The sequence below is a fragment of the Kogia breviceps genome, chromosome 17 (assembly GCF_026419965.1).
Source record: "Kogia breviceps isolate mKogBre1 chromosome 17, mKogBre1 haplotype 1, whole genome shotgun sequence".
In the NCBI taxonomy this organism is placed as follows: domain Eukaryota; kingdom Metazoa; phylum Chordata; class Mammalia; order Artiodactyla; family Physeteridae; genus Kogia; species Kogia breviceps.
The window spans coordinates 42182017-42206236 of record NC_081326.1 but is presented as its reverse complement, the minus strand read 5'-3'; the positions used below and the strand labels follow the sequence as shown (position 1 = coordinate 42206236).

General features: G+C 35.4%; 1 protein-coding gene across 1 annotated transcript in view; it reads left to right on the top strand.

The window, feature by feature from the left end:
• Nucleotides 1-24220, top strand: part of STK3 (serine/threonine kinase 3) — a 280160-nt gene that overhangs the window by 42331 nt on the left and 213609 nt on the right. Inside the window, exons 2-4 of the mRNA XM_059042473.2 lie at nt 1010-1090; nt 7368-7496; nt 19439-19553. Coding sequence (XP_058898456.1) covers nt 1010-1090; nt 7368-7496; nt 19439-19553 — 325 coding nt within the window. The remainder of the gene's footprint in view (nt 1-1009; nt 1091-7367; nt 7497-19438; nt 19554-24220) is intronic.

Genomic DNA, 24220 nt, shown 5'->3' with positions numbered 1-24220 from the left:
TAAGAGAAATGCAAAATAAATCTTCTCTTAGTTACAAGTTTTCACCTAATGTATTGGCTGAAATATTTGGTTCAATACTATGTAGGTGGAATTGTGGGAAAAGACGCTCTCTCATATATTACTGGTAGGAGATTAAATTCGTATAAGCCCCCTGGTGGGCAGTTTGTTAGTATGTATTAATATACATGTATATTAATATCACATACAATTATAGTAGATAAAATATACCATAATATAATCAACAATTTTAATAATTACTATATAATTATTATAATAGTGATCTTATTATGTTATTACTGTATAATTATTATAATAGTGATCTTATTATGTTATTAAATTTATATTATGACATATGGTTATATTTATAGTATATGTGCTTATTTATCAATATATATACTTCTTTATTTGTGTGTGTTTATATATTCCCTTGACCTTACAGTTTCGCTTCTGGGAGTTTATCTTAAAGATATACTAGCACATGTGTGAGTTGACTTATGTATAAGCTTATTTATTGCAGTGTTGTTTATATTAGCAAAAGGGAACCTAGATATCCATAAGTAAAGGATCGGTGAGTAAGAGATACTACATCTTTGCAACAGAATAGGATGTAGATGTAAAAAAGAAAAGAACGAGGATGCTTTCTATGTATTTATGTTGTAGAGATCTCCAACATGGATTTTATGTTGTCAAGTAAAAACATCAAAGTATATAACAGTGTGGACAAAAAAGATTGTGTATAAAATGCTGTATTGTGTGTTAGCAAGGGGGAGAAATAAAAATATATATTCATATTTGTATAAAGGTTTCACAGGAAGCTAATAAAAGTGCTTATTCTTTGAGGTGTTTCTGGGAAGATTAAGAACAGGGGTTGGAAGGAGACTATATACTGTATACTTTTTTATATTGATTGATTTTTGAACTATTTGAGTATATTGCCTCTTAAAAATAAAACTAAAAAATTTATGAAAGATCTTAAGGAAAATATTTTTTCTGTTCTTTATCTCATCAGTAAGCTAAAAAAGCTGAGTGAAGACAGTTTGACTAAGCAGCCTGAAGAAGTTTTTGATGTACTAGAGAAACTGGGAGAAGGGTAAGTACAAAAACATGAAAGTAGCATTTAGATAATGACAGAACAGTTATAAAATACTGTGTAAGATTAGTCTTTCACTAGAGTAAATTTGATTGAATTGAGTAGCAAGAGAATAGAGGGAATGTACTAAACATAGTGAAGGGCCATGTGTGACAAGCCCAAGCTAACATCATACTCCATAGTGAAAAGCTGAAAGTACAGGAGAACTTTCAGGATAATAAAAGGCACAAAGCACAATTAAAACAGCTTAGATCAGCAAGAATAGGGAAAAAGAAATAGAGAAATCAAAAATATAAAGTAGTAAGCTAAATGTAAGTTGGAAGGAATAAAGTGAAATACATTTTTCACTAAATGTCATTTCTCTCATAGACAAATATTAGGGCTAATTAAAATGCAAAACCTAGCTATATGCTGTTTATAAGATGCCTGTGTAATACAAAGGGTAGATATATAGTGGTATTTCCTATTAGAGATATCAGATAAGAAAGAACTAATCACACCAAAAAACAAAAAAGAAAGCAGAGTGGCAATATTTATATCAGGTAAATTAAAGTTAAAAGATCTTAAGTGAGTAAAGAGGGGTTACTATTCAAATGAAGAATAAAGAGGGATATTAGGTAATGATATAAAAGACAGCTTATAATGAAACATATATGTGTCAGTCACTGTGACAATTAAATTTCTGAAGGAAAGCTATTAGGGGAATCTAATAAAAATATATTCATGTGAGAGATTTTAATATATCTTTTTCTGAATTGGACAGAATAAGGAAAAAAGAGAAAGGACATAAAGGGATTAAGTATTATAATCAACAAACTTGATTATATATATATGTGTGTATATATATACACACACACCATATATATGGTATGTATTTATACTTACATTGATATAACTATTCTTGCCTCCCCCCCACCCCCATTTTTTGGTATATTCATGGACCACTGATTAAAAAAAACTAACAAAAAAACCCCAACAAATTCTAAAAAAAGGGATTTTGCAGGTTACATTTCTAATTATAGTCTACTAAAATTAGAACTAAATAATTACAATATGATAAAACCCACACTTATTGGAAATTAGGAAAGACAATCTGAGGTAACCTATGAAGAGGAAATTGCAAATTATCTAGAAAACAATGAAATAGAGAACAAATCATACTAATATTTATGGAATCCAGCAAAGCTGTAATTAGGTGACCATATTTAGTTTTAAATTTCTTTACTACTAAAGAAAGACCAAAAAGTAAGGAAGGAAGGAAGGAAGGAAGGAAGTAAATAAATAAATAAAATAACTTAGTGCTTATTTAAAGAACTGAGAAAAATAATAAAATGTACCAGAAGAAACTAGAAATAGAGAATTCATGAACTAAAAAGCTGAAATTAATGAAATAGAAAGTAAAAAAATTAGAATTAATATATGTATATAAAAGGTACTTCTTTGAACAGATTATTAAAATAGTTAAACCTAATTCTAACTTCGACTAAAGAAAAAAGAGCAAAATTAATTGAAGATTTGGAATAAGAAAGAGGATACAAGCAATGATAAAGAAACGATTTGAAGAATTAAAAGACTACTAAATGCTGCTCTATGAAAACTCATTTGAAAATCTAGAAGTAGATGATTCCATAACAAAATATGAATTGTGTGAATTGACTCCCAAAGAAGTTTAAACTTAGATATATCAATTACCATAGAAAAGATGGAAAGGCAGTTAAATATCTATCTATTAAATAAAAAGATACCAGCTCATCATATATGTACACATATAGCTGATTCACTTTGTTATACAGCAGAAACTAACACATCATTGTAAAGCAATTACACTCCAATAAAGATGTTTTAAAGAAAAAAAAAAAGATACCAGCTCATAGCAGCAGTATTCACAATAGCCAAATGTGGGGATGTCCATCAGTTGACGAATGGATAAACAAAATGTGATATATCTGTACAATGGAATATTATATAGCTATTAAAAAGAATGAAATACTGATGCATACCTCAGTATGGATGGACCTTGAAACATACATTCAGTGAAAGAAGCCAGATACAAAAAGTCACATATTATTCCATTTATATGAGGTATCCAGAATAGACAAATCCATAGAGACAGAAAGCAGAATCCAAGTGATTTGGAACTAGATAGAGGTGGTAAGGATTACACAACATTGTGAATGCAATAAGTGCCATTGAATTGTACACTTTAAAATGTTTCAAATGGTGAATTTTATGCTATGTTCATTTTACTAAAAAAAAAAAAAAAAAAAAAGTACCAGCTAAGGATTATCCAGTGATTAAGGGACAAAGAATTGCAGTTATTTTTATGAAGCCAGCATAACTTTAATCAAAATCTAGATGTATGAAAAAAGAAAACTGTACTTCAGCCTTACCTTGCTACCCATTATGATTACCATGCTTACCTTGTCTCAGATGGAAAGACATTGCCCCTTCACTTCTTAATGGATCCCAACATCCGTTAAATTTAGGGAACTTATCTCAGTGTTGGCATCTCTGTTACCTCTGACCTGCACTATACAGCTTTCAGTGACACCAGTAAAGGTAGTAAGTATCCTCTGGACTCTCTCAGTGAGCATACTTAGAGGGTGGGCCAGCAGGTCACATTGTGAGATATCTATTCTAGTATTTCATCTACTTGAGCCTTTGATCTCCTTCCTCTGATGTATAATGAGGATCCCTGGCATCTCACTTAATGTGGGCCATTGTTGAGTCTGGGTTTTAGTTAACTAGCTGAGCAGACTGTTAGGAACACTCTCAACTGTTTGTTAGAAGTAAATTCCTTTCTCCCTGGAAATCTTAGAGTTCCTTCCCACACATATTCTTTAGGGTTCTGCTAATAAAAACTGACAAACTCATACACCTCTTTCGGTGTGACTAGTAGGTACTCTTGGGTCAGATTTTATATTCATTCCTCTGGTGTCTGTGGAAATTTGAGTGTGATTATAGGTCTGGAACAATGAGAGGTGGTGGTGATGTAGTCTGGGAAAGGATCTGCATTTCCCTGAAAGGCAATTCCCTCAAGTAAGGTCTTATAGAGTCTTCAGGCATCACGAGGTTAATTTTCTCAGACTAGGGGTTCGGGTTGCTTTTACTGACAAGGGAGACTTGGTAGGGGTTGGGGTTTCAGGTATTCAGATTAATAACAATCTACATTAATATCCCAATACCAATTCTCTGGGTACCTACCTCTCTTTACAGTTAAAAACCTAACTTTAGCATAGTAGTCCTGGTGATGTTGTGAATTCAGTTTGCAATGTAATTCAGCTTCCAGCAAGATTAGACTTTGAGTTTGGGTTTCAGAAGTCTCAGTCCTGGGCATATAAGAATTACGACTTTCTTTTGGGACATTCAGAAGTTTTCTGGGTCTCTCAGTCCTGGGCTAGCAATTTAAGCCCTGAGCTTGTTATAATTGTTTTATGACTTTTCCAGTGTAGGCAGGAGCAGCCATTCCATTCTGCAGTCTTTGTACCCTTATTTTCACTGTGACATTCAATTGATACAGGTATTTGGTCTTCTGAAGCCTTTCCTAGACTCCAGGCAACTAAGGATAATAATTTAAATAATTGTTTTGCCCCTAAATACCGTAGGCTATCAGTGTTCTGTTTGTCACTTGTTTTGAAGCCATCACTGTATTCAAATCTAAGAAAAAACTAATCCAAGATTCCCATCTTTAAGATTCCTTCTCTTAGAACCAATTCCTTCCCCAAAACTATTGGTAGCAGGACATGGTTAGGAAAAGAAAGGCTACTCTGTGTACTCTGGGTTTAAAGAGTTTATTATGAAATTTGGGGCTCAAATGACTTGTGGAAGGACCAGGGATGCAGAGGTTATGGACTTTGTCACTGAAGGTCAGAGAAGCCAGTGCTGAAGATCTCAGCCTGGAGTACTGAAGTGGTGTTTCTTAGAAGCTCACTTGGGATCTGCTGGAATCCTTAAGAATCTTTGAGAAGCTCCCACCAACTATCTTAGTCTGCAGCAGCAGCATCTTGATTATCAAAAAGCTCAGCAAGAAGCCACCGTGTGTCTGCTACAGCTAAATTTGGAGAATGATAGTTTCTCCTCAACTTTTTGCCATTCAGATTTCATGCCTTGTCAAACTCTTAACTGGGATCTATTCAGGGAAGGGAAATTGGGAAATGTGGTTCCCAGATTTCCTCTTTGTAGTGACAAGAAGACCGTAGAAGGGACTGATGGCCTTGCTTAACTGACAATAGGTAATCTACCACTGAATTCTAGATTAGCTTTTGAGGGGAAAAAAATATATGTATACACACACACACACACACACACACACACACACACACAGATATGGCTTCTAAGGGGAGATGCAGATTTCCCCTACTATCTGAAAGTAGAGCGTTCCTATGAAACCTTTCGTACATTGAAATGTTGTAAAGCAAACAAGCAGTTACCCTATGACACGTCTTGCTAACGGATACACAGAATAAATTGAGATAAAGCACAGATGCTCACAGACACAGTTCAAAGCTATGACAGTGTGATGCTGAGTGTAGTTTCCAGGGAATGAGCTTGGCGGTGCCACTCTTGCTGCTCATGGTACTTTCTCCCTCTATAATGGCTCCTGCAAAAACAAATGTTGAATGCTGTTTTTGCTTTTCACCTTTTTTTGTGAAGGAGTAAATCTTCGAATTTCTTCTGGTTAGCGAAACAGGTACAAATCCAGGTGTTCTGTAAAAGCGAAGGGGCATAAGGTGAACTTTTGAAAAGTGGGGTTTACCTGTGTGTGTGTGTGTGTGTAAATTAGGACTATACACACACACACACACACACACACACACACACACACACACACACACACACACACACACACACACACACACACACACACACACACACACACCCAAAGGTGACTTTGGGTATCAAACTAAATTAAATTACTTCAGAAAGCCCAAAGAAACAGAGGATAGAATGCAATTCATTTTGTTAAAATAACTGCTTTGTCACTCATTTTTTACTTATTTTAAAAGATTGTAAATTTGAAATGATTCTGCATAGCTTCCTTATATTAGGAAACATTCCATGTCTCTAATGACTTGCTCTTCTTTCTCTTCTGTAGAAATAATGTAGTAAGGAAAACATGATCTTTGGAGTCAGAATATGTTTGAATTCTGGCCTTGCTGGTCACTGGTATCTGAGTCTCTATTTCCTCATCTTTTAAAATGGCTATAATAGTATTTTACCTCACAATTGAGAGGGTTGAATTTGATAATGCTTGTAAAACATCAAGAATAGTGCCTGACTTATAATAAGAATTTAGTAAGTGATAGCAGTTTTTACCTTGTCTTCTACTTCATCTCAAAATACAAATGGCTTCCCTCTCTCATTGTTCTTGCTTTTTAAGACACATAAATATTTAATTGGCAATGTTTCAAGAGTTGTAGCAGAGACAGTTTTTGAGCAAGTGGCCATTAGATCCTATTACTCATTTTATTTATCTATGCGTGTGTGGTCTTGCTCTTGAGAAGATAGTGAAAGGAGCATTTGAGAGACCTTGGATCTGTGACTTGGCGGGGACCAGATTTCCTGCTTCTCTAACTTTGGTGTTGTGTGGTCCCCAGCTGAAGATTTCAGTTGCTCTTAAGCAGTCTGAACAGACATTGTACTTTGATATTTTGGGGATGATTTTGTTGAAGATGAGATCAGCCTTTTCTTCTAACATGAGACTTCGGCTGTTTTTATTCTATATTTCATTCTTTTAACTTCTATTTATGTATCTTCTTAATGCTGCATTTGTTTGAGTTGACAAACCGTAAGTCTATTTCTTTCGTTCATAAGAAAATCAGCAAATCTTTTTCTATTAATTTGATGATTTTAGTGAATTTTAAGTCTATAATTGAAAGATTAAAGCTAAGATATAATTCACTTTTTTAATTTGTTTACTTTGATTTGTCACCATTAAGTAGTATTTTAAATTAGAAAACACTACATGGATACTATGTATAAAATAGATAACTAATAAGGATCTACTGTATAGCACAGGCAACTCTACTCAGTACTCTGTTATGGCCTATATGGGAAAAGAATCTAAAAAAGAGTGGATATATGTATATATATAACTGATTCACTTTGCTATACACCTGAAACTAACACAACATTGTAAATCAACTATACTCCAATAAAAATTTAAAAAAATAAAAAGGAAAAGACTACATGTAAAAACTCATAATAGATCATTTTTTCTCTAATAGTTATGATGTTTGAAAGGGGAAAAATAAAGAAATGTCTTGGTTTCTTTTAGATCTTATGGAAGTGTGTTTAAAGCAATACATAAGGAATCTGGTCAAGTTGTGGCAATTAAACAAGTACCTGTTGAGTCAGATCTTCAGGAAATAATCAAAGAGATTTCCATAATGCAGCAATGTGACAGGTATGTAGAGATTTTATTTCTTTACCTTCATTTTGATAAGTTTTGCCAATAATGTATAATAAAATGTGTTCTTTGGTCATTTGTTTAGTTTTCTCCTCTGACTTCCCATCAGAAGGAAGACTAATCTTTCAAGGAAGATGAGAATAGCTTTATAGAGTTGTCTTTAGGACTTTCAGCTCTAAAGCAGAAATGATATTATAAAGCAAATGTGATGAAAGAAAATACTCAAGCCCTTTTCTCATTTTCAGGGAAAATTTATGGGTGAGAATTAGTTTTTGATATTAAGGAAAAGTCATTTAACCGTCCTTTTGATTTAATTGTTTTTACTAATTAAAAGCAGTCATGTCTTATGTAACTCTAATTTATTCAACAGACATTTACTGAGTATCCCTAGTGGGCCAGTTACTGTGCCAGGATCTAGGAATATCAGGGGAACTAAGACATTGTTTTTCTTCTTGAGGGGCTGGTAATCTAGTTGGGAAGACAGATACTTAAGCAAATAGCTGTAGTACAGCACAGTCATTATACTGACTGGTACATGAGGAGATGTGAGAACAAAGAGGAAGGGCACCTACTTCAGCCAGGAGTCAGGAAGTCTGGAATGCAGAGGAAGAGTAAATTTGGTGAGGAAATAGAGGGATGAGAGACTGTAAAGAGAATTAAAAGTAGAAAAATGAAAAACAGCTCACTGTTATGTGCTGTTCTGACAAGGTTTAGAATTACTGCAGTGGAAAGTAAGAGACAGAGTGATATGAAATGAGTTTGGATAGGTAAATGGAGCTGATAATGAAGTATCTTATATACCCTAGTAATTAGCCTGGCCTTTATAAGGGATGCAGAGTGTATAAATTAGGACTGTGTTAGGCCTGTAGTTACTTAATCAAAGAGGAATTTATTATTCTTCCTTTATAAAAGGTCTAGAGATAGGATTAATATAGCAGCAAGAAAGTAACAACTGTGATAGGCTTTTTCTTATACTGTGCCGTCCTTAGCATGTGGTCTTTGTTCACATGCTTATTATCTCATGGTTGCAAGAGAGCTGCTGCAGCTCCAGCATTTTGTCTACATTCTAGACAGGAGGAAGAAGAGAAGAAGTGGGAAAGGGCTTTCTCAGAAACCCTCAGTTTATATTTTATTCATCAGAATTGAGTCACACGGTGACTTAGAGCTGGTGAACTCAGGGGAGTCTGGAAACATTGTCATCCCTGATCAAATCAGGGCTCTATTAGTAAGAGATCTATGGAAAACTTCCTTTTCTAACAGTATATAAGATACATATATTGTAAGCTCTTTGGCTAATGAAGTGACTGAATAGTCCTAGAGGAACTTGGTTGCTTGGGTCTGTTCAGTTTTGCTCTCCTTTATTGTGTGCTGTATATTTAGATTACATTACATATTTTCCATGAAGGCCATATAACTGGAAATTCAAGTGGTTATAGAAGAAAAAATACATTCCTCAGCTCCCAGGTCAAAATATATAATTACAGAGTTTTTCCAGACCTCTATTAATTTGATAACTTGATAAGAATGTGGTTCCTATAGTTTGATGTAGATAAGGAAAGATTGAGCATAGTGTAGTGCTGGGCTTTTCAGGTGCTTAATATTTGCATGTTGCTATTATTATTATAATGGTTAAAAATAGTTCAGGTACTAATGTTGTGCTTTAGAGATTTTAATTGAGTGTGTTCTAGGAAGGGCACAGTGTCTCAGATATTACCCATTATACATGTCCTAACCTTTGTGCATCTTGGTACCCATCAGTTCTTGCTCAGGTTTCTGCAACAGCTTCCTGTGTGTTCACTTTGTCTTTCATTTTTGCCTACTCCCACCCATTTTTTTCCCTGAAGCTAGAGTGTTCTTTCTAAAATGCAAACCTAATCAAGCCATTCTCTGTTTAAAACCCTTAAGTGGCTCCCCATTGCTTAGCTAGATCCTGTCTCCTAAGGATGGCATACAAAGGCCTTCATGATCTGGTCAGTGCTTATGCTTCCAGGCTTCTCTCTTACCTGAGTTTCTCTTTTAAGCACCTGTTTACTTGTATTCTCTGTCACCTGACTCTTAAATTCTTTGAGTTTGAGATTATGACTTACTAAGTGCCCTTGGATCCTGCCACATAGTGGCTACTCAAGTATTGATAGGTATTACTAATTCCTGCCTGGATGACTCAACTGGAATATCCAGAAGCAACTTTACATTTAACATTCTAAAACCAAACTTTTAATTGTCGCAGACAAGCCTTTCAGATTCCTGTTTTGTTAATGGCATCATCATGTACTTAATCTTTCAACAACAAAACTGAGAATTCATCTGTTTCTTTTTCTGATACCTCTGATGACACTAATTCTTGTAGAATCTCCTTCTGAAATGTCTTCACTATCTTTATCCTTTCTTCACTCCTTGAGAGATGGAATCATATTTCTTAGCATACATCACAGTGCCTAGCACTGTACTTTTTGTTGAATGAATGTGAATAGGTATGTTCTGGATACGGAGTATGTGAAAGAGCATTGTCGGTTGAGGAGACCCTAGGGAAATCTGATCGTTGTTCTTGTTATGTACTTGAAACTACTAAGGGGAAATAAAAGTAGTGAATTAAAGGGGTAGAAAATGTGAATAAATTCTAGAAATTTTGTACCACTTTGTAGCAGAATGCCTTGTACATAGTAAGTGCTTCTCAAATATTTGTTGAATGAAATGGTAAAACAAATATTGATAGAAAAAATGGATCCTGTCTTCTAGATTTCACTTTTATATTCATACTAAACTTATGAACTAGAGAAGGATCAAAAACCAAAATTGGTTGGTTAAAAGATTCTGAAAGTGCTAAAAGATAAGGTAAGTGAAAAACTGGTAAATGGCAGGAACAAGCATTACATTTTTAGCTACTACTTACTTGTGTTATTGCAGATGTGTTAATGAGAACTGGCATAAAAATGATTTGGAAGAAAACAGTACAAATTGAAAAATTCCCACATAAAACAGTGGAATTTTGGTTAGAGAAAATGAAATTTGTATTTCTGAAATTGATATATTTTCTTAAGTCTATGCAGCTGTTTGGGCATTTGGCAAATTGTCTTGCTCTCTACACTCTAAAAAGAGACGAGGAGAGGGTGTTTTAATTTTTTTTGTTCATTTTAGTGAGTACTAAGCGTGTTCAGTACTGCATTTTGCCGTAAATATTTGAGGGAACCCATCTGCATTGTTTGTCGTTGAATCTTCTGGGTCTAGTCCAGTGCTTGGTACAGAGTAGGCATTCAGTAAGTATTTGTTGAATGTTTAAATCATAGAATGTTGGTGCTAGACTAGACCTCTGTAGGTGTACTTTATTTTTAAAAAAATTTTTAATTTATTTTTTACTTTTTGGCCGCACCCTGCGGCATGTGGGATCTTCCCTGACTAGGGACCGAACCCGTGCTCCCTGCAGTGGAAGCATGGACTGTTAACCACTGGGCCACCAGGGAAGTCCCAACTGTAGGTGTACTTTATTTTAGTTTAGAGTTTTTCAAATGTACTCTGCTCTAAGGAGGTGCTTCTAGGGGTATTTTCCTCAAACAGTGAAGAATTGATCAGAGTGAGAAACTTAGCCCTTGCTTTTATCTTTTTTTCTATTTTGTAGCTCATTCTAAAATTTTATTTGAGAGAAGACTTCCGGTGCTAAAGCATAATTAAGAACTATTTTATGGGTACAGAAGATGAGACCTAGAGATTTTACATGAATTGTCCTAGATCATAGCTAGTTAATGACTAGGATACTGTGAGGACCCACATTTGCAGACTCCAGGGCCAGTGCTGAAGAAAGCAATGTCTATATAATGATTCCAACAGTTCAAAGTAAAGTACTCATTCTCAAGGCAGTGCTAGAGATGGAGGCAAGAGCTGGTCAGCAATACTTTTGAATACTATGTGCCAAATCATGTGGATATAAGGGAACCACAACTGACACAGCTTCTACATTCCTCGTACTGACACTCTAGAGAAGGAATTTCTCATATCTAAACCAAGAGAAATGTGTTGTTAATACATGCATCAGGGCACACAATTATTTACCTGATTTATTTTATTTATATATATATATAATATAAATTCAATATATATATTATGTGAATAAATTTATTCAACTAATATACTGAGTACCTACTCCTGCCAGTAGCCCTTACGTGCTGCGCGTAAGAGATATAACAATGAATGAGCCAGACTTTGGAAGGACTTTCAGTCAGATGGGCAAGACAGACGAATGGACAGGCTGTTTCAGTATAGTGTGATAAGAGCTCTGATGGGGTAAATATGGAGAACTGTATGGGTTGAAAGGCGTATGTAACACCTCACTATTGGGGATTCAGGGAAAGCTTCCTCAGGGAGATCATACCCAAGCTGAGTTCTAAAGGATGACTTAGATTTACTAGGCAAAGAGGAGAGGCGGTCCATGTGGTAGGAAAAGTGCATTTCTAGCTTGTTTGCTCAGAGGCTTCTTTCTACCAGAGCATCTCCTGTCCCATGTGTTCTGTTTGCTGATGTTTCTGGGTGAAATTCCATTTGAACACTGTTTCTGATGAAAATAAATAAATAAAATTGAAACTCACCATACTGAAGGATTTGTGGTTAACTTTGGCAGTTTTTATCAGTTCATCTCTATGTGTTCATTTTTGGGTGGGCCAAGAAATAAATTGCTGTTCTTTAGATTTATATTGGAAACAATTCAGTTTTCATAGAATATTCATGTTGCCTTTGTGAAAACACTGTATTACCCCTATTAAGTTTAGAACACTAGTAGAAGTAGATGGTAGAAGGATGTTAATGAAACATATGTAATGAAAAATAGCAATTTCTTTAGTATTTTAATTATCACATGCTTATAATGGCAACATTAAAAAATACACCTTAGAAAATATTTGCAAAAGACTTATCTGATAAAGGAGTGTTATCCAAAATGTACAAAGAATTTAAAAAACTCAACAAGAATACAAATAACCCAATTAAAAAATGGGACAAAAACCTTACCAGATACCTCATGAGAGAAGATATACAGATGGCAAATAAGCATATGAAAAGATGCTTCACACCATATGTCATCAGAGAAATGCAAATTAAAACAATGACATACCACTACAAACCTATTAGAATGCCCAAAATCTCGAACACTGACAACACCAAATGCTGGTGAGGATGTGGAGCAACAGGAGCTTCCATTCATTGCTGGTGGGAATGCATAATAATATTGCCAGTATAGAAGTCAGTTTTTGACAGTTTTTTTCCAAAACTAAACATACTTTTAAGCATATGATCCAGCAATCTGGCTCCTTGATATTTACCCAAAGGAGTTAAAAACTTATGTCCACACAAATACCTGCACATGGATGTTTATATCAGCTTTATTCATAATTACCAAAACCTTAGAACCAGCCAAGATGTACTTCAGTAGGTGGGTGCATAAACTGTGGTACATCTAGACAATGGAATATTATTCAGCACTAAAAAGAAATGAGCTATCAAGCTATGAAAATACGTAGAGGAAACTTAAACGGATATTACTAGTGAAAGAGATGATCTGGAAAGGCTACATATATTGTATGATTTCAACCATATGACATTCCTGGAAAAGGCAAAACGATAGAGACAATAAAAAGATCAGTGGTTGCCTGGGGTTAGGAGGGTGGGGGGGGATGAATAGGTAGAGCAGTGGAATTACTCTGTATGGTACTATAATGGTGTATACAGTTGAAACCCAAAGAATGTACAACACCAAGAGTGGATCCTAATATAAAGTATGGATTGGGTGACAGTGTTGTGTCAGTGGAGATCCATCACTTGTAACAAACATCCCAGTCTGGTGGGGATGTGGATAACGGGCAGGCTGTGCACGTGTGGGTGCAGGGGGCATATGAGAAAGCTCTGTACCTTTCACTCAGTTTTGCTGTGAACCTAAACCTGCCCTAAAAAATTAAAGTCTCTTAAAAGATACCTTTAGCAATACACGATTTTCTTCAATTAAGATGAAATTCAAGTTAACATAAAAATGTTAATTAACTTTTAAGCAGGAAAAATTAACATTTGAATCTCTATAAGAAGCTTAAACAATGATTCAGTCCAAATAATTTGTACCACAGTAGTGTCTATGTAAGGTGCAAATACATAAGGAAGTTTGTAGTGCTTTTTCTATATTTTTCCCTCTAGTTTCTCTGTTTTTTCCTCACTTCTCTTTTTATACTACTATTTTGAGTTGTGATACTAGAGGAAGACCGTTAGAATAAGGGTTTAGGGGGGATATGAAATGGAGATAGAGGAATGGCAAGGGTATGATACATTAGGCATGAGATGAGAGGAAGCCAAAAGAGAAAAAAAAGAAAAAAGAGAGGAGCATGCTATGTAGTTTTATTGGGCTGAAGGTGTTAAATAGGGGAAAGGGAATGAATGGGACAGGAGAATGAAAGGGAGGGGGAAGGGAGTAGACTGTGCCTCATGAGTTTTGCCCCAGTTATCGAGGCATCATGTTTCACCTTTGCTTCCTGGTGTACGCTGTAATTTGACTTGCGTTTTCCATGTCCCTCCACCCACTGGAATTTTCAGAGTCATATTTAACTATTTAACTGTGCCAAGAATACATAGAATTGCTGGATTCTCATATGTCCTGTAAGTCCATATGGTGGCTTAGTCAAGATTCCTAGGCCTTATGGCTGAACTAAAACTTTGTGTTGCTTAAAATTATAAGTAACACTGAGCTAGTGTTTTGAAGCAAGCTCTCCCTGCTTCCTCTCCAACCTTTAATAATCAATGTGTGGTTAAAAAAATAGATATTAGTGTATCTAATTGTACAGTTAGCTAACTTGCCCGCTAGTAAGAACACTTTGCCCGCTAGTATGAACCTTTGGTCCCTGACAATCCTGCACTGGATAATCCTCTTTAAAGGCTATTTGATTGTATTGTTTTCTTGCATAAACTCCTTCATGGGTTCCCCATTGTCTGGACTGCCTTTTCTTCTTTGTTGCTAAAGTCTACGAATTTTTCTCCCTAGCTTCTGCCACTACGCTATGTATGTTGTTCAGTGAATGTTTGTTGATTACTTTTATATGATACAGGAATGAATTATGAATAAACAACGTCTGTGTCCGTGGAAACAGACTGGCTTAGAAGTCCCAGGTCTTGAACTCTCTGCTTATTTGTTTCTGTGTTTGTAATTTTTCAAAGTGTTGGCTTTAAATTGTAATCTTTAATTTGCCAGTCTTAAATTTATATTCAGTGTGCAGTTGAAGGGAGACACAGTGGATAAAACACAGTAGAAAACTTGCTTACTGTCTTCTAACTTGTCATATATCATAATCAAATTGTGTTGAGTGTACCTTGAAAATATCTCTTGAATTTGTTTTCTACTCCAAGCCACGATCTGCTTTTTAAAATGTAGGTTTTATTATTATTCAGGTATGATGAGACCAGCATATCAGGAGATAGATTGTTATACTTCCAGATCTGAGAAGGGTGTGGGTGAGAGAGGGGGACCCACATAGGGAAGCACCAGGGTCAGTTAGGAGGCAGAGGGAGAGGGGGAAATGTGGGCAAGAGCCTTCATTGTGGTTTCTGTGGGAAGGAATGGGTGAAATTGAGTAAACAGGTTTAGGATTGGCTAGATTGAATAACTTCTTTGTGATCTGGGGCTGTCCCTGGTTGCCTGGTATACGGCCCTGGGGTAATTAGGGCTGGGAAATGGTGGCCCTGGAGGTGGTTGAGAGTATGAAACTCCCGATTGGCTTGTTTGCATGTGAAAGGTATGCTCACAGATGCTATCTCTAGGAATTAGCTAACCCTGAGAGAGGAACAGTGGAGACTTTGTCAGTAGGTCCCAGATGTCAAAGCAGCACAAATACAGAAAATAAAAAGATACACTTAATACAATCTCTTGCATGCACAGACCAACAGAACCTTCTAACTGGTCTACCCGTGTCCATGTTTGCTTTCCTACAATCCAGCTTTGAAGCAGTAGCCAGAAGAATCTTAAAAGTATAAATTAGATCATGTCATTCCTCTGCTTAAAATTCTTCTCTTGAATATCTGTTGAAGCCCAATCTCCTTACCTTGTTTTTGAGGCCCTTCGTTATCAGCTCCTGCCTCCATCTGCAACTACATTGTGTTCTACCTCATTTTTCACTCACTTTATTCTAGGCATACTGATCCCTTGAAAATGATTTGCTCTTCTTCTCTCCTCAGGGCCTTTGTACAGACAGTTCTTGGTACCTGAATGCCCTTTATAACTGGTTAACTTCTAGCTGACCTTTGACTCCAGCTTAAATGTTATTCCTTTGGGGACGCCTGAATTAGGTCCCTTCTGTTAATTTTTCTGTGACTGTTAATTTGTTTACTTATTCATTCCTTTTGTTTGTGCATACAAGAAGGGAGGTACTAAGGATAAAATGGAGAGCAAGGCAGATTGGCACCTATCCTCATGGAGCTTCTTTTCTTCTAGGGGAGGCAGATAAAAGTCAGTGACAAAGCAATTATAAGATGTTATAAGTGCTTTAAAGTATTGATGCAGAAGATATCAGAGGATGACCAGTAGTAGGCTATTATTACATATAAACTTTGGGGTTTAAGCATTTCTTTCTTTTCCAAATGTAATTTGTAATCCACATCTACCAATGGAGGGGGGATATTTTGTTGTTAAACCTCACCCATATCTACTTTCAAAGTTTTCTCATATACACCAGTGCTTCCCAAGTCACGGGCTACCATGGAATATGTGTGCTATTCCATTTTTCCATATGAACTAGGAACAATTTTATTTGCAGAAATGATGAATGCAAAATAAAGTCTCAGCCAGTTTATCTCATAGCACTCCTCCTTCTTTTCTTACCACAGTTAGTAATTATATTTACTTGTGGATTTACTTCTTTAATACCTGTGTATCTCTTGCTGGTATGTGCTAGAGGAGAGTCATAATTTTGTCTCTCTGGTTTGTCTGGTCTAATGCTTGGCTTGAGTAGAGCGTCAGTGAATGAATGTTGAGTGATTGATAGAAACTGTATTTGGGTGTGTGTCCTTAACATGGCTGTTTAGCTCTATCTGCTTAAATATTTTTCTAGGTTAAGATTATTGAGGCCATTTTTAATGATATAGAATTGTTGGACTTTGATCCGTTTACTTGATTGTGCATTAGAATGGGCCACAAAATAGTTTTTGAAGAGAATTTTACCTTTCCCCAAAGGCGTTGCCTTGACTCACCCCCTAAAGAGAGCTAGAGTTGTCCTTTTATGTAGCTTCCCAGATTAGAATCTCTAATTTTCATAGGAGCTATCAGTCCTACCCTTAGAATTGCTGATTACTTATTGTAGATTGCAAGATAAAATAACATGTTTTCTATGTGCTTTTCAGTGAACATAACCTTCAACTCATTGCTAATTTAACACCTTTGAAAATTTTGAATAAGAAAATTAATATTTAAAGAAGTTTCCTGAAGGATATGTCATCTATCTTCTGGAACAAATCTTAGCTGTGGGTGTACATCAAAGTCACCTATAAAGGTTTTAAAACATCTGCTGAGTTAGAAACTCCAAGGTGTGGGGTCTGGGCCACAGGTGATTCTGATGCACAGCTATGTGTAAGAGCAGTACTTCCTATAAAGGTTTCTACACAGGCACTCATAACCCAAAGAAGTGTATGTAAAGAAATCTTTTTTATGTTTCCTATAAGTTGAAGTTTTGGCTCTATAGACTACATTAATTTGTAAACAAACACTTTTAAATGGTTTAGTGAATATTTATGAACTCATAATAATACTTTCCATTCCCAACACCTAGCAAAGTTGAATGTTGTCTGCAAATTTAAGGTGTGAGATGGGGAGTAACGAGAGATGTGGCTAGAGAGGTAGACTTTGAAAGGTCATGTATGTGATATGAAGCAGTTCTGTCTTTTTTTCCTTTGGTAATGGAGAGCCATTGGAGCTTTTTTCTTTTTTGTAATCAGGAGAGCAATATGATGAGCCTACTTTACCTTTGTTTTAAAGGAAAGTTACTTGTCAGCTCTATGGAGCATAGATTAGAATGGGGGAGAAAACTATGACAAGGAGACTGAAGCAAGCCTGTGCAAGAGGAGCAGTAGGGATAAAACAGGATTGAATTCTAGCCCTGTAGCTACCTGTTTTAGTTTAAGCCCTTAAGCTCTAACCAATCTGCTCTACCCTTGGCTTCAAGACTTAGTTAAGATTGCAAAGGCACTGAGAAGTCTTTCCCCAACCGTCTTCTCTTAATCTCTTCTTTTGGTAGTCTCTTTATGTGGTCTTTTATAGTACTTTGCATTTTTCATTGTTCTTTTTTGCTTGTTTGATTCCTATGTCTTATTTATCTTAACACTGATGGCACTTTTCATGATAAACATGCCATTCTTGGTTTTTCCCTTGCCTTTGCTCATGGGCTTTCTCTTTTCCAAATCTTCTTATCTCTCTCTACACCGATATCTTGAAGTTTTAACGTTTTTTCCATAATTCAAATTCCACCGATTCTGCGAAGTTCTCTAGGTTGACTCTGCCATGGTCACGTCTACCTATGAGCTCTTGTATTTAAGCTGTGTACTACTTTATGCTTCCTTATATTTTTCATCTTTTTATGTATTCTGTGAATGTGGATATTCTTTCTTTTTGAGTTGAGCAAGATATTTTACACATCACTATATATAGCATACCCTTAGTAAATATCAATTGTAACGGTCATTTGCCCCATTCTAAGTTTTCCTAAAAACAACTCGGCTATCAACATAGTTTATTCTGCTCTGAAACACGTGAAACCTCAGCTCAGAAATATTTTAAATTGTCAATAATTATAATTATCTGAATTTAAAGCAAAAAAATTATAATTATTTTTCTCCAGGATTTTAAAGGCCAAAATATAAGAGAATTAAAAAAAATTTTTTTGGCCTCATTGAAATATAAAGTATTGAAATGTAAAGTTGAGTGTTAATATTTGACGGAATGCAAAATCCTTTAGAAGTTTTATATATATATATTTTTAATAAGTTTATTTATTTATTTATTTTTGGCTGCGTTGGGCCTTCGTTGCTGCGCGTGGGCTTTTCTCTAGTTGTAGCGAGCCAGGGCTGCTCTTTGTTGCAGTGTGCGGGCTTCTCATTGCGGTGGCTTCTCTTGTTGCAGAGCACAGGCTCTAGGCGTGTGGGCTTCAGTAGTTGTGTTACGTGGGCTCAGTTGTTGTGGCTCGCAGGCTGTAGAGCTCAGGCTCGGTAGTTGTGGCGTATGGGCTTAGTTGCCCCGCGGCATGTGGGATCTTCCCGGACCAGGGCTCGAACCCATGTCCCCTGCATTGGCAGGGGGATTCTTTGTTTCGTTTTGTTTTGTTTTTGTTTGTTTTTGGTTTTGGTTTTTTTTTGTGGTACGTGGGCTTCTCACTGTTGTGGCCTCTCCCGTTGCGGAGCACAGGCTCCGGACGCGCAGGCTCAGCGGCCATGGCTCACCGGCCCAGCCGCTCCGCGGCATGTGGGATCTTCCCGGACCGGGCCACAAACCCGTGTCCCCTGCATCGGCAGGCGGACTCTCAACCACTGCGCCACCAGGGAAGCCCGGCAGGGGGATTCTTAACCACTGCGCCTCCAGGGAAGTCGCTAGAAGATTTATATTTAAAATGCTTTAGTTAAAGGAAAATATTTTCATTTGTTCCTTATGTTGAAGAGTATGTCCTTTGCCAAAACAGAGCTTTATTTTCTTGGGAATCACTCAGAACATTTGGACCTCCTCTGGTTTGTAATCCCGTTAAAATTTCATCCGTGAATTAAAGCCTAATTATACGCAGTTGGTGAACACTACATAGATACAATTCCATGTACAATAGTAGTTTACTCATTAAGTTAATTATTGGAACATTATGAAATGTTGAAAATATTTAGAATTGGGATTAAGAAATAATTTTCTTTGGGAATTAACTGAGTTTAATTGTCTATATATTTTTCTTTAGCCCATATGTTGTAAAGTACTATGGCAGTTACTTTAAGAACACAGACCTCTGGATTGTTATGGAGTACTGTGGAGCTGGCTCTGTCTCAGACATAATTAGATTACGAAACAAGACAGTAAGTATTTTTAAATTGTTTTGCTAATCTCATTTGTAAAGATTCATAATTTAGAATCTGACTAGGTAGTGTTTTGTTACAAGAAAAATATTAGTGTGAGAAAAGAAAAGGTTTTGCAGTGTAAAGGTATCTAGTATGAGGTGTGAGAATCAGTCAAAGTCACAAGTTTGCCATTTATCATATGGCAAATACAGGAGTCATATAATGGTTTAATTAATTTATTAGGATAATTTTTGGTTAGTCACCGAGAAAGTACCATGGCACTCCTCTTCTTCATTTGGAATCAGTGTGCATATTCTTTATTAACATGAGTTCAGTAAGTTATAGCTAGAATTTTATTTAAAGTTCATAACATTCATGGTATTTCTTTATCTTGTTTTTTGCATTATAACCTATGATTGGTAAACAGTTGAAGTTTTATGTTTCTGAATCTTCAAAATAACTGGAAAACAGTTTTTGTCTTATTTTCCCAAATATTGTCAGGGTGTTTGAAAGTAATAGAGCTAGATTATAATTTTTTTTTTCCAGGTAAATTCAGCTTTGTGAAATTTGTTTTTTAATAATAACTTTTTATGGCTATGTTTTTAACCCTCAGTAAAAGAGCTCTTTACAAAATTGTTTAGGCTAGCAATGCACCTAGTTTCCTCGCATAATTTATAAGGACAAAGTGACCTTTTTAAAATCTGTGAATGACTAAGAATAATAAATCAGTGAAATAATTTGTAATTCTATGAGACAGTATCCCAATTACTATATGTCTTTATTACATGTAGTCAGACACGTTTCAGTAAAATACATTCAGAAAAATACTTAACTACTTGAGTCAATTCGTGGTTAACCAGAATCATTTTAAAGTTTGATTGGGGAAGTACATTGTAAGTTTGTCCTACTAATTTTTTTTTTCTGTTTGAGAAAATAAAGTAAATAGGATTTCTTTTAAAGGAAGTGAGATAGAAGTTAAAATAATCCCTGTTTTGACAAAATGGATTAAGTGATTTGTGACATTCCAATTATATATTTTAGAATTTGTATGGTGTTTAACTAACATTTATGTAAATCAGATGACTCCTGAGTGGCAGAACAATGCTTTAATTGAAGATAATTATATTCCAGTTAGAGAAGTGTTTTAAAACCGTTCCAGGGCTAAACTCAGTGTATTTGGTATTTAAAATTACCAAGTAGGAATATGAAGTAAAACTGAGTGAAATGGAAAATCTGTTTTCTTTATTTAAATGCTAATGTTACCATTTTGAGTACAGAGGAAGAATATGATCTAAGTACTTTATTTCTTGTTGCTAATAAATACAAACCATGAAGGTATACTGCAGTTCTAAAAGCTAGATACAGTTGGGATCATTATCCTCAGGAATCTTCACCAGTTATCAAAGGAAAAATCCCATTTGCATTCTTTTTTAGAAGACAGAATTTACGTAACATGTTTGGGGATCATACATTTGGAATAGTCTAATTGTTATTCTCACAGACGGTTTCCCTTGGGCTTGGGAAGGGTCTGATTCCCAGATAAAAGAACCCAGAGCTGCATGAGATGGCTCAGGAGCTGTGGGTATGTTATCTCTGGGTGTTGCCTTGATAACAGCTCCTGTTAAATGTCAAGAATATTCTATGCTACTTATGCTACTTTTCCTTCATTTATGTATTATTTAAACAGAGTACCATTATTATGAAGGTTGGCAGTATACGGGGATATGTATCATCCTCTTTTTTTTTAAACAACTGGAGATTGTAAATATTTGATCATTTTATAGGAATGTTCAATGGAGTGATAATCTTGATTGTTTGAATTTCAGAGGCGTGGCTGTTACTGATTGGCTAGCTTTCAAAACTGTGACCAGTGAAACAGTTGTCCTTGATCTGTTAACACTCACTCCAGTAGTTAATTGTTTTCATGGTCAAGAAAAATCACTCTTTTTCTAAGAGTATGGGAACTTTTTTTTTTGGCTTTATATGCTCTTTTGTTTTTTGTTACATGCTTTGTTGTTTCTTTTAATTCTATATACATTTTAAACAGCACAAGGCATTCTTCTTATTATTTTATATTGTCAGTGTTTGTATTTATACTTTTTATTGCTCTTTACTCTTTTCTGCATTTCTCAGTTGCCTGAACGGTGTTCTTTAGTGTTTCCTTATATATGGGTATGATAGTGTTAAGATCTCTCTTTTTTTTTTTTTGTATGAAAATGTTATCTCACTTCATTTTTGAACGATACATTTGCTGGATAAAGAATTCTAAGTTGGCAATTTCTTTTAGATTTTTGATTTGTTTTAAGAGGAATGACTCTTGGAAAACCACCTAAGTAACACACTTTTTGTAGAATTATTCTTGTCTTTGAAAGAAATCTCATGGATGAACTCTTCTGGATTTTCAGTTCGACTGTTGTCTGTTTTTTTGATCAGGTGTTTCTTTGAAAATTAAAGTCACAGGGAAGAAAATCTGACTTAGATTTGTATTTTGGTGTTCTGGTATATGCTTTTGCCTCAACTGCTCCCCCACCTTTGAGTGTTTTCCCTACCCCCGAGTCTTTGCCTAGTGAATTTGTATCCATGAAGGACCAGATCAAATATCACCTCCTCTTTGAAACTTTCCCTGTTTTCCCAGGTAGTTTCTTATCTATTTGGTAATTGGTTGATTAATGAAATAGGTAAGTCTTTATTGCATATGCAATAAAGAGCATGTGCGCTTACATAAAGAGCACAATAAATTCTAGCTGCCATGATTATTATAATTTTTACTGTTATTATTATCATCTTACATATTTTGACTGCTAGGTAGACTGAGCATCTTGTCATATGTGTACTGGCTCTTTTATTTCCTTTTTGTGCTTATCCTTTGCCTTTGGTTGTTGTCGGTGGTGGTGGTCTTTTTCTTACCAGTTTGCAGGTTTGCTTGACAGTTTGCTAATAGTTTTTTATGAGTACTTCACATTTCATTTTAAAAGTCAAGAAGCCAGTTATCTGATTGTCAGCGTAGATATTAAAGAAGGAATTTCAGAATATCTCTTTCAGTGGTTTTATGCCCTGACCTATACTTTTTCTTTGGGAAATGCCTAGGAAAAGATAAAGGCATAGAATTAAGTTTGGGGGTTAACTAGGACTCCCAGTGATTGAAACTGAGCCTGAATAGCAAAGGGATTGGATTGGATTGTTGGCAGTTGAGCTGATAATGAATGGTAATTTTGGTAATTAATGGTAGTAGTACTAGGGGTAGGATCAAGGTGAAACCCTCCTATATTCTGGTGGGTGATATAAGTTTCTCTGAGTCTTTTAGTTGCATTTAGAGTAAAAATCACTATTTGGTTAGTATTCATTGAATCTTTCAGTTTATAAGTATTGAAGGATCTATAATTAAGTATATGTGAGTTAAATTCCTGATTTCTGTGATCAAACCCACAAACACAGCTCATGTCCTGGTATCATGTATCTTTAGTAACTGACTTTTTTTTTTTTTTACAGTATTTAAAACCATCTTTTGAGCTTGGTGAAACCTATGTGTAGATAACCTTACTGTGGTATCCTGTACTTGGAAATCACATTTAATTATTAGTTAGCTTTTAGTCTTTAGGAGAAGAGTAATTGCAGTTGCTTTCCCCTACTATAAGCCACTCAAGGGCAGAAATTTTTATATATTCATCTTGGAAATTTTACAAGTGTCTGGAATAGCTACTGGCATCTAGCAACCTTTGATAAATGTTTGTTGAACTGAAACAGGATCAATTCCTTGGCTGCTTATTCTGTGAATATAAACAATCTTACTCCTCTATTCTGTGTTATATTTTTGTAGATAAATTGTAATTTGCATGGCTACTACTCTTTAGTATTAATGTTGTGGGTTATTGAACAGATATGATCATATACCAAAGAAAGGCCATAAAAAGTGTGCTTGAAGGTTTCCTTGTGAGGACATATTTTAAAAACCAATATATTTTATGTTAAATGCCATGTAACTTCTAAACACTTATGCATTTCAAGTATATACTGCAAAGTAAAAATAGACAACTCTGTGAAATTGAAGCTTTTTAAAGATAGATTATATTTTTGATTAGAGGCTTTCAAAATGATCTTTACATAATTCTTAAGCTGTGCCTTGACATATGGAAGAAATAGAATCCATGTCTTAGACGTTTATTGTGTATTTGGAAATGTTCTAAGAAAACGCCTACGGTTTGTCTCTCCCACTTTGGCCCATTTTTTGATTTGACCACTTATTTTAATTCAGCCTAGCACTGTGGATTTTAGTTTTGGCTCTTCCACAAACTAGTTTTATAATCTGGTGACTTCAGCTTCCTCATCTGTTAAATAATAAGTAACATTTGTACAGTGCTTTACATTTTACTTGGCAGTTTTATTTACATTTTGGTTGAACGGAAAGGTTCAAAACACATTTATTGATCTAGGCCTGGTGCTTTGCATTTGAGGTACAAATAACTCTAATAAATGTTGCTGTTGTTGCATTGTTTGCAGACTAGTTGAGGTAATACGTATGTAAAAAGCTAAATTTGATTCTTTAAAGAGTTAGAGTTCTTTAGGGGCAGTAAAGGAGAAGCACTTAGCCTAACATGGAAGTTCAGTGAAAGCTTCATAGGAGAGAGAACACTTTAGCATGATCTTGGAAGAGGAGGAGTTATCTGTCATTAGAATCAGGCTCCAGA